Source organism: Micromesistius poutassou (genome assembly GCF_964030765.1).
Source record: "Micromesistius poutassou genome assembly, chromosome: 11".
NCBI lineage: Eukaryota > Metazoa > Chordata > Actinopteri > Gadiformes > Gadidae > Micromesistius > Micromesistius poutassou.
The window spans coordinates 274,855-288,493 of NC_140281.1; the positions used below are offsets into that span (position 1 = coordinate 274,855).

A 13,639-nucleotide genomic window follows, 5' to 3' on the forward strand; every position below is an offset into this window, starting at 1 on the left:
GTTTACACGTATGAATGTGTACTTGTGAACTGCATTATATTGAATGTATGTGTCCTGACTCCAGCCCAGTGGGGGGCGGCTGAGGCTCCAGCGACTGGTGCCGAACCGACTTAAAACCACAAGAAGGAGACGAAGATGCGTTGCAAACCGAGCCACTATATGTATGGTTCCGTTTATTCTCCTGACAAAGACATGGAATCGGTGGACAAATGTGACCTCAGAGTTCATTCTATTATTATATAGAAATGTCCTGCGTTTGTAGTTTCTACCCGCCGTAATGTGCGCTATACAACACTAGCGTGCGTGCGTGCGTCTACGTGTGTGTGTGTGTGTGTGTGTGTGTGTGTGTGTGTGTGTGTGTGTGTGTGTGCGTGCGTGCGGGACTCCACGCACACACGCACACACACACGTCTCCCTGCGATCGCGTCCACTTCCTCCTCTGTTCGCGCATGCGCACATCATTCCAGAATGCGGATTGTGGAGCTAACACAGTATAGCCACAGCAAGCTAAAAACAAGATCGTGGATACGAGGCCTGACGCGGGGAAATGTCTAAAAGTCACCCGCCGCCACCGCAGCCGCAGTCCTGCTGCCCGGGGGGTGCGACCGCCGCAGCGGCCACGTCCCCCGTCTCCTCCCCCGCGGGGGGCTCCACGTCTCCCGCCAACGGGCTGAACGTCCAGCCCGAGAAACCTCAGCATTACACGTACGTAGACTAGTGTGGTGGGGACACACACACACACACACACACACACACACACACACACACACACACACACACACACACACACACATAAACAAACAAACACACATATGCATAGAAGTGCGCTCACATAAAGGCGCCCCAATGCACGGCTCTGTACACTGGACGCGACTGTATATATTTAGATTCATGCTGCAGGAAACGCAGAACAATCCGAGTGTGTGTGTGTGTGTGTGTGCATAAAGTTTGGCGCGTCTGGAGTTGGAGGCCTGCTGCGATCCATAGTTCAGAGCACTTTGGTATCGGTGTGTGCGTTATGGACGGCCCGGTGACGGTTCCGTCTCCTCCTCCTCCTCCTCCTCCTCCTCCTCCAGGTACCTGAAGGAGTTCCGGACCGAGCAGTGCCCGCTGTTCGTGCAGCACAAGTGCACCCAGCACCGGCCCTTCGCCTGCTTCCACTGGCACTTCCTGAACCAGCGGCGTCGCAGACCCATCCGCCGGCGGGACGGGACGTTCAACTACAGCCCAGATGTGTACTGCACCAAATACGACGAGGGCACGGGCAGCTGTTCCGAGGGGGACGAGTGAGTGTTCTGATTGTGTTGAACGTCAGTTAAAAAACACTTTTAGGGTCAAACGCGTATCACTTCAGTGTCGTTGTTTTTTTAAAAACGTCTGTTAAAATCCACAGGGCCACTCTCAAACTGAAGGCTTGACTTTGTATGATATGCAAACTCTGGGGGCCGGAGTAAAAAAGTGTAAAAACAAGTTTTTGTTAGTGTAAGTGCACGCTATTCATTTATGGAGGTCTTTTGAGAGGTGGAAACTTTCAACAATTGCCATCAGACCAGACCCCTAGCAGGTCCTTCTTTGCATTAGCAGTTCAAAGACGCAGTGGCTTGCCCTTGATTGTGCTGTCGTTGAGGTGTAACGACCGCTATCTGGGGCCAGTTGAGCATACAAAACAAATGCAAACGCTTCCCCGGTGTGCACTGATACAGAGGTTTGGGAACATGCGAGTGGCCTCATAACCATGTGGAAGGAGTTGAACTGTGTCGTTAAATCTCTTCTCCGGCAGAAAGTGGCTGCACACCTTTAGACAGAGGTGTGAAAAGAGTACGGATAGATAGTTTTGCACTGTTTTGGCCGTATATTCTGTATACATGTGAAGTATACATGTGCAATCCCAACCACAGAAAAAATGAAAAAGTAATGGGTGCGTAACGGTGTAGTGATTTAATATGAGCAAATGGGCACGTTAGGCTGTGTGCAGAACAACTGATAAGGTGCACAAATACAGGCTTTATACCCGCTTATCATCCACTGGAAGTAGGTCAAATTAAGTACTTTGACACAATGTTCTCTGTATCATGAGTCTGGCTATTTGTGAATAAATATTTGTTGTTCTTCTGTAGAGTCACTCCTTGACATGTTTTAAAATACCAAAAACATGGCAGACGCATATAACATGACCAAAACAAAACCATCACCTGGGTTTAGGTTCATATGTTGTTTTATTCTGGATACAAACATTGATAAAGATTGGTTAAAATGGTCGAGCTTGCGATGTACGAGAGTCAAAGGCTGATGCCATCTGATGCCATCACCGCAGAGCCGCTCACCAGCTTCTGCAAAACACTCAAGACTCTCATGTTCAGAGTTCACCTGGACTCTGCATAGCTCCCCCCCCCCCCTCCCCCCACACACCCCCAGCCCCCCACATCCCTCTTTGTATGTAGTACGTCCTGGCACTTAATGTACACACTTATTGTACACTGTACGTCCTTCCACCTATCTGTGTTGTACACGGGGAACGGGTTAACCTAGTGATGCTTAGTGTATACGGGGAACGGGTTAACCTAGTGATGCTTAGTGTATACGGGGAACGGGTTAACCTAGTGATGCTTAGTGTATACGGGGAACGGGTTAACCTAGTGATGGTTAGTGTATACGGGGAACGGGTTAACCTAGTGATGGTTAGTGTATACGGGGAACGGGTTAACCTAGTGATGGTAAGTGCTTGGCTCTTGGTTCTATGAACATCCTTACTGCACCGACAGAGATATATATTGTTGTCTCTCTTTCTTCTGACAAATGTACTTATTGTAAGTCTCTTTGGATGAAAGCGTCTGCTAAACGCCCTGGATGTCGACGGAATCCCCTGCAGCCCCTGGGTTTGTCTGACTCGGTCTCCGCATCCAGTTGTCACGCAGACTAAAGCGTGTGTTTCTACTGGCCGTGGTCCCGACCCTCCTGAGCGTTGTGTGTTCCTCCGGTCCCCAGGTGTGCGTTCCTGCACCGCACGGCGGGGGACACGGAGCGGCGCTACCACCTGCGCTACTACAAGACGGGCTCCTGCATTCACGAGACGGACGGCAAGGGCCACTGCTCCAAGAACGGCTCCCACTGCGCCTTCGCCCACGGCTCCCACGACCTGCGCAGCCCCGTGTTCGACATCCGGTACTGTGTGTGTGTGTGTGTGTGTGTGTGTGTGTGTGTGTGTGTGTGTGTGTGTGTGTGTGTGTGTGTGTGTGTGTGTGTGTGTGTGTGTGTGTGTGTGTGTGTGTGTGTGTGTGTGTGCGCGCGCGCAAGACATGGGCACAAAAACATAATTGAAACAAATTATGCAAGAATATTTGTTTCTATATCCGTTAAAGCAGGGTTTTCCCCGCCTTACTCTGTGTGTGTGTGTGTGTGTGTCAGGGTCGTTTGGGTACACGTGGACACGAATAGCCGGACTGAAGTGTCACCTAAGGCGTAGTCTCTGAGCTGCCGGGGTCGTGACCTCGTGCATGTTTCAGTCATGAGCAAATGGCTGACATCATACCACGGGACAGCCAACGGAGCTGGGGCTTTGGTGTCCTTAGGTGTATTAGTAGGGGTGGAAACCGGAGCCTTCGTGACGATTCGATACGATATCGACTCCTTAAGCCAAACGACTCGATTCTTTTCGATACTCAATATTTTTTTACATTATATCTATTAATATAATATCTATCAAATAAATCAACAAAAAAATAATCGTTTGCCTTTTATTGAGAATACAGGAACAGTATTCTATACACACGTTAGTGCTTACTGTGCGGTCTATTCACTGTAAAAAATAAAGTTGTTTTTTTTAATAATCGATACTCTTTCGAATCGTCGGCTGTATAATCGATTCATCGATACAAATCGATTTAATATTTACACCCCTATGTATCAGTTATATTCTGTGTCTGGTTATCCATAGACTTGACGCACTAATAAAGAGACATAGCTTCCATGTCTCTTAGGCTAAAACGTCAAGCCTATGCATAACCAGACACAGAACATAACTAAAACGTGGTTTCCGTGTCTCTTAAAACGTGCCATGTCTATGTGAGCGTTTCACACACAAATCACATTCTCAGTCTAAAGTATGTACTGTAAATTCGCTTTGGATCAAAGCGTCTTCCAAGTGCCCTGAATGTAAACGTAAAGTATTCAGCCTCCACAAACGGGACACAATGTGAAGGCGCTTGTGAACGTTTCCTCTCCGTCCTCCAGGGAGGTGCAGGTGATCGAGTCCCAGGGGGGCCCCGGGGTCCCGGAGGGCGGGGCCGGCGGCGGCGGCGGCGGCGCCGGGGATGGCCAATCAGGGCAGGCTGCCAGCACGGCCCTCATAGAGAAGATCTTGAGTGAGGAGCCGCGGTGGCAAGGTATTGCACAATAATCATAATCGTAATCGTAATCGTAATATTACGTAAATATGCTGATGATGGTAGTTAGCATTACCATCATCAGCATATTTAAGTAATATTACGATTATTATTATTTTTATTATTGCTGTCCTTAGGTTCAAACTCCGCCATGAAACGTCTTTAATATTCAGCTTTACGTTGTGATATATTCAGCTTTATGTTGTGATATATTCAGCTTTATGTTGTGATATATTCAGCTTTATGTTGTGATATATTCAGCTTTATGGTTGGATATATTCAACTTTACGTTGTGATATATTCAGCTTTATGTTGTGATATATTCAGCTTTATGTTGTGATATATTCAGCTTTATGTTGTGATATATTCAGCTTTATGTTGTGATATATTCAGCTTTATGGTTGGATATATTCAACTTTACGTTGTGATATATTCAGCTTTATGTTGTGATATATTCAGCTTTATGTTGTGATATATTCAGCTTTACGTTGTGATATATTCAGCTTTACGTTGTGATATATTCAGCTTTACATTGTGATATATTCAGCTTTATGTTGTGATATATTCAGCTTTATGTTGTGATATATTCAGCTTTATGTTGTGATATATTCAGCTTTACGTTGTGATATATTCAGCTTTACGTTGTGATATATTCAGCTTTACGTTGTGATATATTCAGCTTTACGTTGTGATATATTCAGCTTTATGTTGTGATATATTCAGCTTTACATTGAGATTCTCTCAACATTTCCCATCTGGGATTCATAACGTACGTATGATACAGTTTCAATTCAGAGTACTCAAATGAGCAGTTCATTGAGTCACTGCCACCGAAAAGAACCTGTTCCTACGCTACCGGACTCTCCACGCAGTGACGGGTCCGATGTATGAAGGGGGCGGGGCCAGGACACACAATGGAGGTGTGATGTGAAGGGGGCGGGGCCAGGACACACAATGGAGGTCGTTAAAGGAGACAATTAAAGGAGCCTTGATGTCTTCTGCAGGTAGGTAATTATCTGGCGTCTCTCTGTCTCCCCAGACAACACCTACGTGCTGTCCCACTACAAGACAGAGCTGTGCAAGAAACCGCCACGCCTGTGTCGCCAAGGTTACGCCTGCCCGTACTACCACAACAGCAAAGACCGCCGCCGCAGCCCGCACAAACACAAGTACAGGTACAGATGCACAAACACTAGTACAGGTACAGACGCACAAACACTAGTACAGGTACAGACGCACAAACACAAGTACAGGTACAGACGCACAAACACAAGTACAGGTACAGACGCACAAACACTAGTACAGGTACAGACGCACAAACACTAGTACAGGTACAGACGCACAAACACTAGTACAGGTACATACGCACAAACACTAGTACAGGTACATACGCACAAACACTAGTACAGGTACAGACGCACAAACACAAGTACAGGTAGAGATACACAAACACAAGTACAGGTACAGATGCACAAACACTAGTACAGGTAGAGATACACAAACACAAACACAGGTACAGACGCACACACACAGGCAGTCCTGGAGGACATTAACACATTTAAAGCCTTGAAGAAATGGTTCGTTTCCAGAGCTAACCGTCAAGGGCTGTAGAGCTTGATGAGGGGTCATTACAGATGTGTGAGACCACCTGCTGTGTGTCCCCCCCCCCCCCCCCCACAGAGCCCTGCCCTGCCCGGCGGTGAAGCACAGCGAGGAGTGGGGCGACCCCAGTAAATGTGAAGGGGCGGAGGGATGCCAGTACTGTCACACGCGCACCGAGCAGCAGTTCCACCCAGAGGTAGGCCCCCCACCCACGTTTGCCCAAACTGTCAGGATGTTACTCATTCTGGCTTCCTGATGACAGAGGCTGTGTTGGAAATCGTTCCCTATTCCCTCACTCACTGTTCCCTATATAGTGGTTATGATACAGTGAACTACATAGGGAACGAACAAACCAGAATTCGGACACTACGCTGAACATTTCTAAACGTCATTTGCGTCAGTAAATGTGCCCGCATTGCATTGTGGTACACGGGAGTTAACATGTAGGGAACTTCGTATGTTCACTCACATTTCGGGTATTTTATTGTCCACTATGTAGTGAATGAAATTAACCACTGAGAATTGGAACACCACTAAAAAATGGCGAGCACCCTCTATAGTGCACTATACCCGTGATAGGGAACGATTTGGAACACAGCTAGAGACTGTATATCGAGGCTAGGCTAACACGCTAACATCGTCTCACAGCCTCTCCTCTGGTGTGTTGTCGCTCTCTCTCTCTCTCTCTCTCTCTCTCCAGATCTATAAGTCCACCAAGTGCAACGACATGCAGCAGAGCGGCAGCTGTCCCCGGGGCCCCTTCTGTGCCTTCGCTCACATCGAAAGTAAGAGCCAATCAGACGCTGCGCGGTCGAGAGGCGGCGGGCGCGGCCTCACTGCTAGGCTCGGCGACTCTGCGCTTCAGTCAGATTATTATTGCTTGTGAGGCTGTTTGAGGTGCTGCGTGTGTGAGGTGACGTCACACAGGCAGCATGGAGGGCAGTAAACATGGAGGCGGCTGAAGTCACTGTCGCTGTCGGCGCGCATCGGGCTTTTCCTTATATAGCGGTTCAGGTTCAAATTCGGTTTTTGGCCGAGCTTCAGTGCAGCCCCTAAACGATCAGAAGTCTTCCGTAGTGAAAGAGTACAGGTCAAATCACTGATGTGATTGGTTAATGTGCTGGGAAGAGGGGCATCGTGGGAGGGATTATATTGCTTGTTTTCCAGAGTGAGAACTCTGGATTCCCAGGGTTACAGCACGCGATATTCAAGAGACAACACAGGTGATCCTGTGGGCGATCATTAATGAATACTTCCCTGTCTGATTTTGGCCACCTTTGCCTGCAGTGTGATCAACGCCTCACAGTCTAATCCATGACAGCTCTGTCCTATGACTGCACTTGGTGGGTTGTGTGTTAACCATCTCTCCCTGACCTCCTCCTCCTCCTGCTCAGAGCCCTTCGTACCCGAGTCAGAGCCCTCGTTCCCCAGCCCGGGCTCCCCGCTGCCCCCCCGGCTCCCGGAGGCCCACCACGCGGCCTCGGACCCCGTCTCCGCGGGCAGTCCCACCCTGGGCCCGGGGGGGCCCCTGGGGCACCGGGGGGACCCGGGGCACGCCGCCGCCGCCGCCGGCTGCCTGGGCCTGGCCTTCTCGCCCGGCGGCGGTGCGGGGGGGCGGGGCATGGCGGAGCAGGGGCTGCTGGGAAGAGTGATGGCGTTCTGCGAGGAGGCGTCAGGCGGCGGCGGCGGCGGCGGCGGTGGCGGGGGGGGCCCCGCGGGGGAGCCGCTCTCCCCCTGGGGGCGGGAGGGGGGGTATGGCCGCGCCCCCGGGTTCGAGAGGGAAGACCAGGTGAGGAGGGGCTCGCACTGAACTGATCCACACAAGTTCTGCATGTTTGATCCAAAGCGACTTACAATAAGTACGTTTGTCAGAAGAAAGAGAAACTACAGTATATCTCTGTACAGTCTCGGTACAGTGAGGGTGTTCATAGAACCAAGTGCCAAGCACTAACCATCACTAGGTTAACCCGTTCCCCGTATACACTAACCATCACTAGGTTAACCCGTTCCCCGTATACACTAACCATCACTAGGTTAACCCGTTCCCCGTATACACTGACCATCACTAGGTTAACCCGTTCCCCGTATACACTAACCATCACTAGGTTAACCCGTTCCCCATATACACTAACCATCACTAGGTTAACCCGTTTCCCGTATACACTAACCATCACTAGGTTAACCCGTTCCCCGTATACACTAACCATCACTAGGTTAACCCGTTCCCCGTATACACTAACCATCACTAGGTTAACCCGTTCCCCGTATACACTGACCATCACTAGGTTAACCCGTTCCCCGTATACACTAACCATCACTAGGTTAACCCGTTCCCCATATACACTAACCATCACTAGGTTAACCCGTTCCCCGTATACACTAACCATCACTAGGTTAACCCGTTCCCCGTATACACTAACCATCACTAGGTTAACCCGTTCCCCGTATACAACAGAGATAGCTAGGGTAAGATGCTACCAAGTGCCAGGACGTACGACGTACAGTTAAGTGAGTAAGAGGGGTGTGGGGGGGTGAGGAGGGAGACTTCAGAGTCACGGTGAACTGAACAGAGGGGTGGATGGCCGTTTGTTCTCTGGTCTGCCGGGCGTGACCCGCGGTCCTCTGGCTCACCCCGCTTCTGTTTCTGTTCTTCAAAGGCAAAGCAGATGCACAGGAGCTTTGTTCTGGAGCAGAGGAACAAACAGGTACATCCTCTCTCTGTCACTGTCTCTCTCTCTGTCTCTCTCTCTGTCTCTGTCTCTCTCTCTCTCTGTCTCTCTCTCTGTCTCTGTCTCTGTCTCTGTCTCTCTCTGTCTCTGTCTCTCTCTCTGTCTCTCTCTCTGTCTCTCTCTCTGTCTCTCTCTCTGTCTCACTCTGTCTCTCTCTCTGTCTCTGTCTGTCTGTCTCTCTGTCTCTCTCTCTGTCTCTGTCTGTCTCTCTGTCTCACTCTGTCTCTCTCTCTGTCTCTGTCTCTCTCTCTGTCTCTCTCTCTGTCTCTCTCTCTGTCTCTGTCTGTCTGTCTCTCTGTCTCTCTCTCTCTCTCTCTCTCTTCCCTCCCCCGCCGCCGCCGTCGGTGGTGTGTGAATGCGTACATGAACCATTGTAAGTCCTAGTGTAAACGTACATGTTCTGTAGAGTTAAAGTAAGACGTAAGGGTGTAGCGAGAGGAGGGTCTGGTTGCCCCTGGTTCCACACTGACGCAGCAGCGCCGCCGCCGCCGCCGCCCTCCTCCCTCCGTCCTTCCTCCAGGACCTGCTGGTGTTCCTGCCGGTGGGCAGCCCTCTCAGCCTGTCGTCCAGCGTGCCCTCCAGCCTGGCGGCCACCCCGCCCAGCCCCGCGCCCCTGGGGGCCGGCCTCTGCTCGGGCATGAACGCCAACGCCCGGCCCTTCTACCCCCCCAGCGAGACGGTGGAGTCGGTGGTCGGTGAGCAGCCAGTTTGAGCGCACTGTTTATAGTCTCTGTTCAAAACGCACCGAGCAGGTTTCTGCTCAGCTGGCGAGGAACCGCTGTGTGTGTGAGGTTGTGTTGGGTTGTGTTGATGAGTGAGTGTGTGTGTTGTGTTGTGTTGGTGTGTGCGTGAGTTGTGTTGTGTTGCTGAGCGTGTGTTGTGTTGTTTTGCTGAGTGCGTGTGTGTGTGTGTGTGTGTCGTGTTGTGTTTCTGAGTGTGTGTGTGTGTGTGTGTCGTGTTGTGTTGTGTTGCTGAGTGTGTGTGTGTGTTTCAGAGTCTGCGCTGGACGATCTGGACCTGAACGACTTTGGCGTGTCGGCGCTGGAGAGGAGCCTGGAGTGTAGCGCCAACCCGCCCAGCGGGGGGGTGATGCTCGGTACACACACACTCTCACACACACACACACACACTCCTGAGTGCTAAACATAAGGAGGCTGTAGGTATTAGGGGTTGAGAGCGTTGGGTGTTCCGTGAATAGCCACAGGGCTAAGACACGCATGTTTTAGTTCATACTGTCCGGGAACAGTCTAAAAATAAACAAGATGACGCTTTTTGCCGGGATGTATTTGTCTTCATCAGCGTGACGACGCGATGAAAACAAAGTCCCGAGTTTGAGATCTCAATCTCGGGATATTGCGCAATATCCCGAGATTGGGAACCAATCAAATTGCGCCGTCTTAGGAGGTTCACGTGGAGCACATACTAAGTTCTGATGGCTATGCGTTCATTCAGGGTTGTGTTTGACAATATCTCACACGGAATATACGCAAGAATGCAGATGTGGAAAAAAAAAAGGTCTATCTACATTAAAGGATGTTATATATTCTTCTCATTAGGGGTGTATCGATACGCGTATTCGTACCGAAATTTTTCGGTGCGGTCTAACGGTTTGATGCACGTTTCATTTCGGTACGTACCGAAAAACGTTTTTATTGATTATCACACACTCTGTGACTGTCTTGTCTTGTCCTGATGTTTTGTGTTGAGGACCACAATGGAAATAAGTCCTGGACTTTATTGTGTTTTTATCCTCAATTGTATTTGATGTCATTTCATTTGTGTGTAAGGCGTTTGTTTGATAACAATTTAATGAATCAAATCCAAAAAAAATTGTTTAATAAAAAAAAAAAAAACTGCTGTACCGAAAAACCATACCGAACCGTGACTTAAAAACCGAGGTACGTACCGAACCGTGACTTTAGTGTATCGTTACACCCCTACTTCTCATGAATGAAAACGTACTTCTGTCGTTCCTTCCAGGAGGCAGCCACCTCCAGAGCTCCGCCCCCGTCAACATCCCAGGGTCCCTCAGTAGCTCCGCCCCCTTCAGCTCGCCGTCGCCCTCTCCACCAGTCAGAACGCACGCCTCGCCCTTCTTCTCCTCACACCTGTCGCAACTGGGCCAATCGGAGAGCGGATACCTGGGCCAATCACACGGCTCTCTAGGTACGGCTCGGAGGGGGGGGGTCACGCTCTGGTGTGGTGGTGTGTTATGAGGCTGTGTTGTGACAGGAGGTCAAAGGTCACGCTCTGGTGTGGTGGTGTGTTATGAGGCTGTGTTATGACAGGAGGTCAAAGGTCACGCTCTGGTGTCTCCAGGTCTGAACGGGATGAGCAGCAGCATCTGGGAGCACGTCCCGTCGGGACAGGGCTCCCCCGGGACGCCACCCCCCGCGCAGACGGCCGAGATGAGCCGGCTGCGGCAGGAGCTGGAGGACACACAGCGCACCCTCAAGTCCTGGGACCACAGCTGGAGGCACACGGCACAGGTGAGGGGGTGAGAGGGTGGAGACACACCGCACGGGTGAGGGGGTGAGGGGGTGAGAGGGTGGAGGCACACCGCACGGGTGAGGGGGTGAGAGGGTGGAGACACACCGCACGGGTGAGGGGGTGAGGGGGTGAGAGGGTGGAGGCACACCGCACGGGTGAGAGGGTGAGGGGGTGAGGGGGTGACTGAGTGGAGGCACACCGCACAGGTGAGAGGGTGAGGGGGTGAGAGGGTGGAGACACACGGCACAGGTGAGAGGGTGAGGGGGTGAGGGGGTGGAGACACACCGCACAGGTGAGAGGGTGAGGGGGTGACTGAGTGGAGGCACACCGCACAGGTGAGGGGGTGGGAGGGTGACTGAGTGACTGGAGACACACCGCGCAGGTGGGTGAGCGGGTGAGTGAGTAGAGGCACACTGTGTGTGTGTGTGTGTGTGTGTGTGTGTGTGTGTGTGTGTGTGTGTGTGTGTGTGTGTGTGTGTGTGTGTGTGTGTGTGTGTGTGTGTGTGTGTGTGTGTGTGTTAGGAGTGATTCCCTGCCAATGAATCATGTAGCACTTTAGGCAGTTTTGCTGCTTTGATGAACTGGATGACCCGGACTGGTTCTCCGTATGTCCCTGGTTCAACGCCCTCGCTGGGAGTCGCTTTGGACCCAAGCGTCCGCCAGATAAATGTTTTATAATGCATCATCCTTATTGTCAAGACAGGAAGTTGGCAAGACAAGCCGTTTGGACCCATCTCCTTTGATAATCGACAGGATGAAATACCATTAGCTACATCCGACCAAAGCTGTATGGTTTATGAACACTTTTGATTTAATCAAAAGCTTGAATATCGATCAATAGCAACAAGGGGGCAGACTACAGCCGGGGAACTAGACGAATCTGCTGCCCAGCTCCTGTTCTCTTTGCTCTGTAGATACTGTCTGCCCCCCGCCCCCCCGCCATACAAAAAGAGTCTCGAGATAAACCGACCAATCACAACCGCTGATCTAATAGGAGGCGCGAGCAATACAGTACAATACAACGAGCGTCGCACGTAAAAACAACAAACATGTCTGTTGATGTCCGCTATCGACGCTAACCCACCAGTTCAAACCATCTGTTGAACTGGTATGTTATGGTCTGTTTGACCCGGTTATCGCCTGTTTGACCCGGTTATCGTCTGTTTGACCCGGTTATCGTCTGTTTGACCCGGTTATGGTCTGTCTGACCCGGTTATGGTCTGTTTAACCTGGTTATCGTCTGTTTAACCCGTTTATCGTCTGTTTAACCCGTTTATCGTCTGTTTAACCCGTTTATGGTCTGTTTAACCCGGTTATGGTCTGTTTAACCCGGTTATCGTCTGTTTAACCCGGTTATCGCCTGTTTAACCCGGTTATCGCCTGTTTGACCCGGTTATCGTCTGTTTAACCCGGTTATGGTCTGTTTAACCCGGTTATGGTCTGTTTAACCCGGTTATCGTCTGTTTAACCCGGTTATCGCCTGTTTAACCCGGTTATCGCCTGTTTGACCCGGTTATCGTCTGTTTAACCTGGTTATGGTCTGTTTGACCCGGTTATGGTCTGTTTAACCTGGTTATGGTCTGTTTAACCCGGTTATGGTCTGTTTAACCCGGTTATCGTCTGTTTAACCCGGTTATCTTCCCCCCCCGGTTATCGTCCCCCCCCCCCCCCCCCCCCAACTAGACGTGGGCGGCCCTCAAGGCGGACGCGGAGGACTCGCGGGCCCGCGCCTCGCGCATCGCCATGGAGACGGAGCGGGGCCTGCAGGCGGAGGAGGAGGGCCAGCGGCAGACGGCCCTGCTGCGGGAGGCGCTGGAGAGCCTGCGGGCCGGCGAGGACCCCCACCTCGCCGTCCACCAGCTGCAGCTGCTGCAGCGGCTCCCCCTGGAGCCGGCGCTCAGCCTGCAGGCCCAGCTGGGGACCTGCCTGCACAGCGTGGAGCAGGTGACGCGCGCGCACACACACACACACACACACACACACACACACACACACACACACACACACACACACACACACACACACACACACACACACACACACACACACACACACACAGCCCCTGTGTGACTGACAGCCGCCCTCCCCCCCCCCCCCCCCAGGCGGTGTACCGGCGGCAGCGGCAGTGCTGTGTGTCGTGCGGGGGCCCCGGGGCCCTCAGCCTGCCCTGCGCTCACGGGCTCCAGTGTGACGGCTGCTCGGGGTCGGCCCGCTGCCCGCTGTGCCCCCGACAGAGCCCGGACCAGCAGCTCTCCTGACCTCCTGGGGGGGGGGAAACTGGTTCACAGACCAGTCCGTCCTGATTCCACAGCCGGACCAGCAAACTAAACTCGGCTTCCTTTTTTTTTTTTTTTTTTTTTTTTTTGTTCTTAGCCTCGAAACCAAAATGTTTTTTTTTATATTTTTGGTTTAAAACCAAAAAAAAAAAACTGACGA

General features: G+C 51.3%; 1 protein-coding gene across 2 annotated transcripts; it reads left to right on the forward strand.

Annotated features, from left to right (window-relative positions):
• Positions 1-481: 481 nt before the first annotated feature.
• On the forward strand, positions 482-13,589 carry unk (unk zinc finger). Of its 2 annotated transcripts, XM_084475377.1 has the most exons (15): positions 482-705; positions 1,077-1,286; positions 2,986-3,162; positions 4,231-4,382; positions 5,422-5,557; positions 6,063-6,180; positions 6,685-6,769; positions 7,379-7,773; positions 8,642-8,689; positions 9,234-9,408; positions 9,708-9,809; positions 10,694-10,879; positions 11,033-11,202; positions 12,887-13,147; positions 13,306-13,589. In XM_084475377.1, the coding sequence occupies exons 1-15, from the start codon at positions 548-550 to the stop codon at positions 13,459-13,461; spliced, it is 2,529 nt and encodes an 842-aa protein (XP_084331503.1). In that variant the 5' UTR covers positions 482-547; the 3' UTR covers positions 13,462-13,589. The 2 variants fall into 2 exon arrangements, with proteins under 2 accessions (XP_084331503.1, XP_084331504.1); XM_084475378.1 differs by lacking the exons at positions 12,887-13,147; positions 13,306-13,589 and adding an exon at positions 11,496-12,282 and having other exon boundaries at positions 483-705.
• The last annotated feature ends 50 nt before the right edge of the window (positions 13,590-13,639 follow it).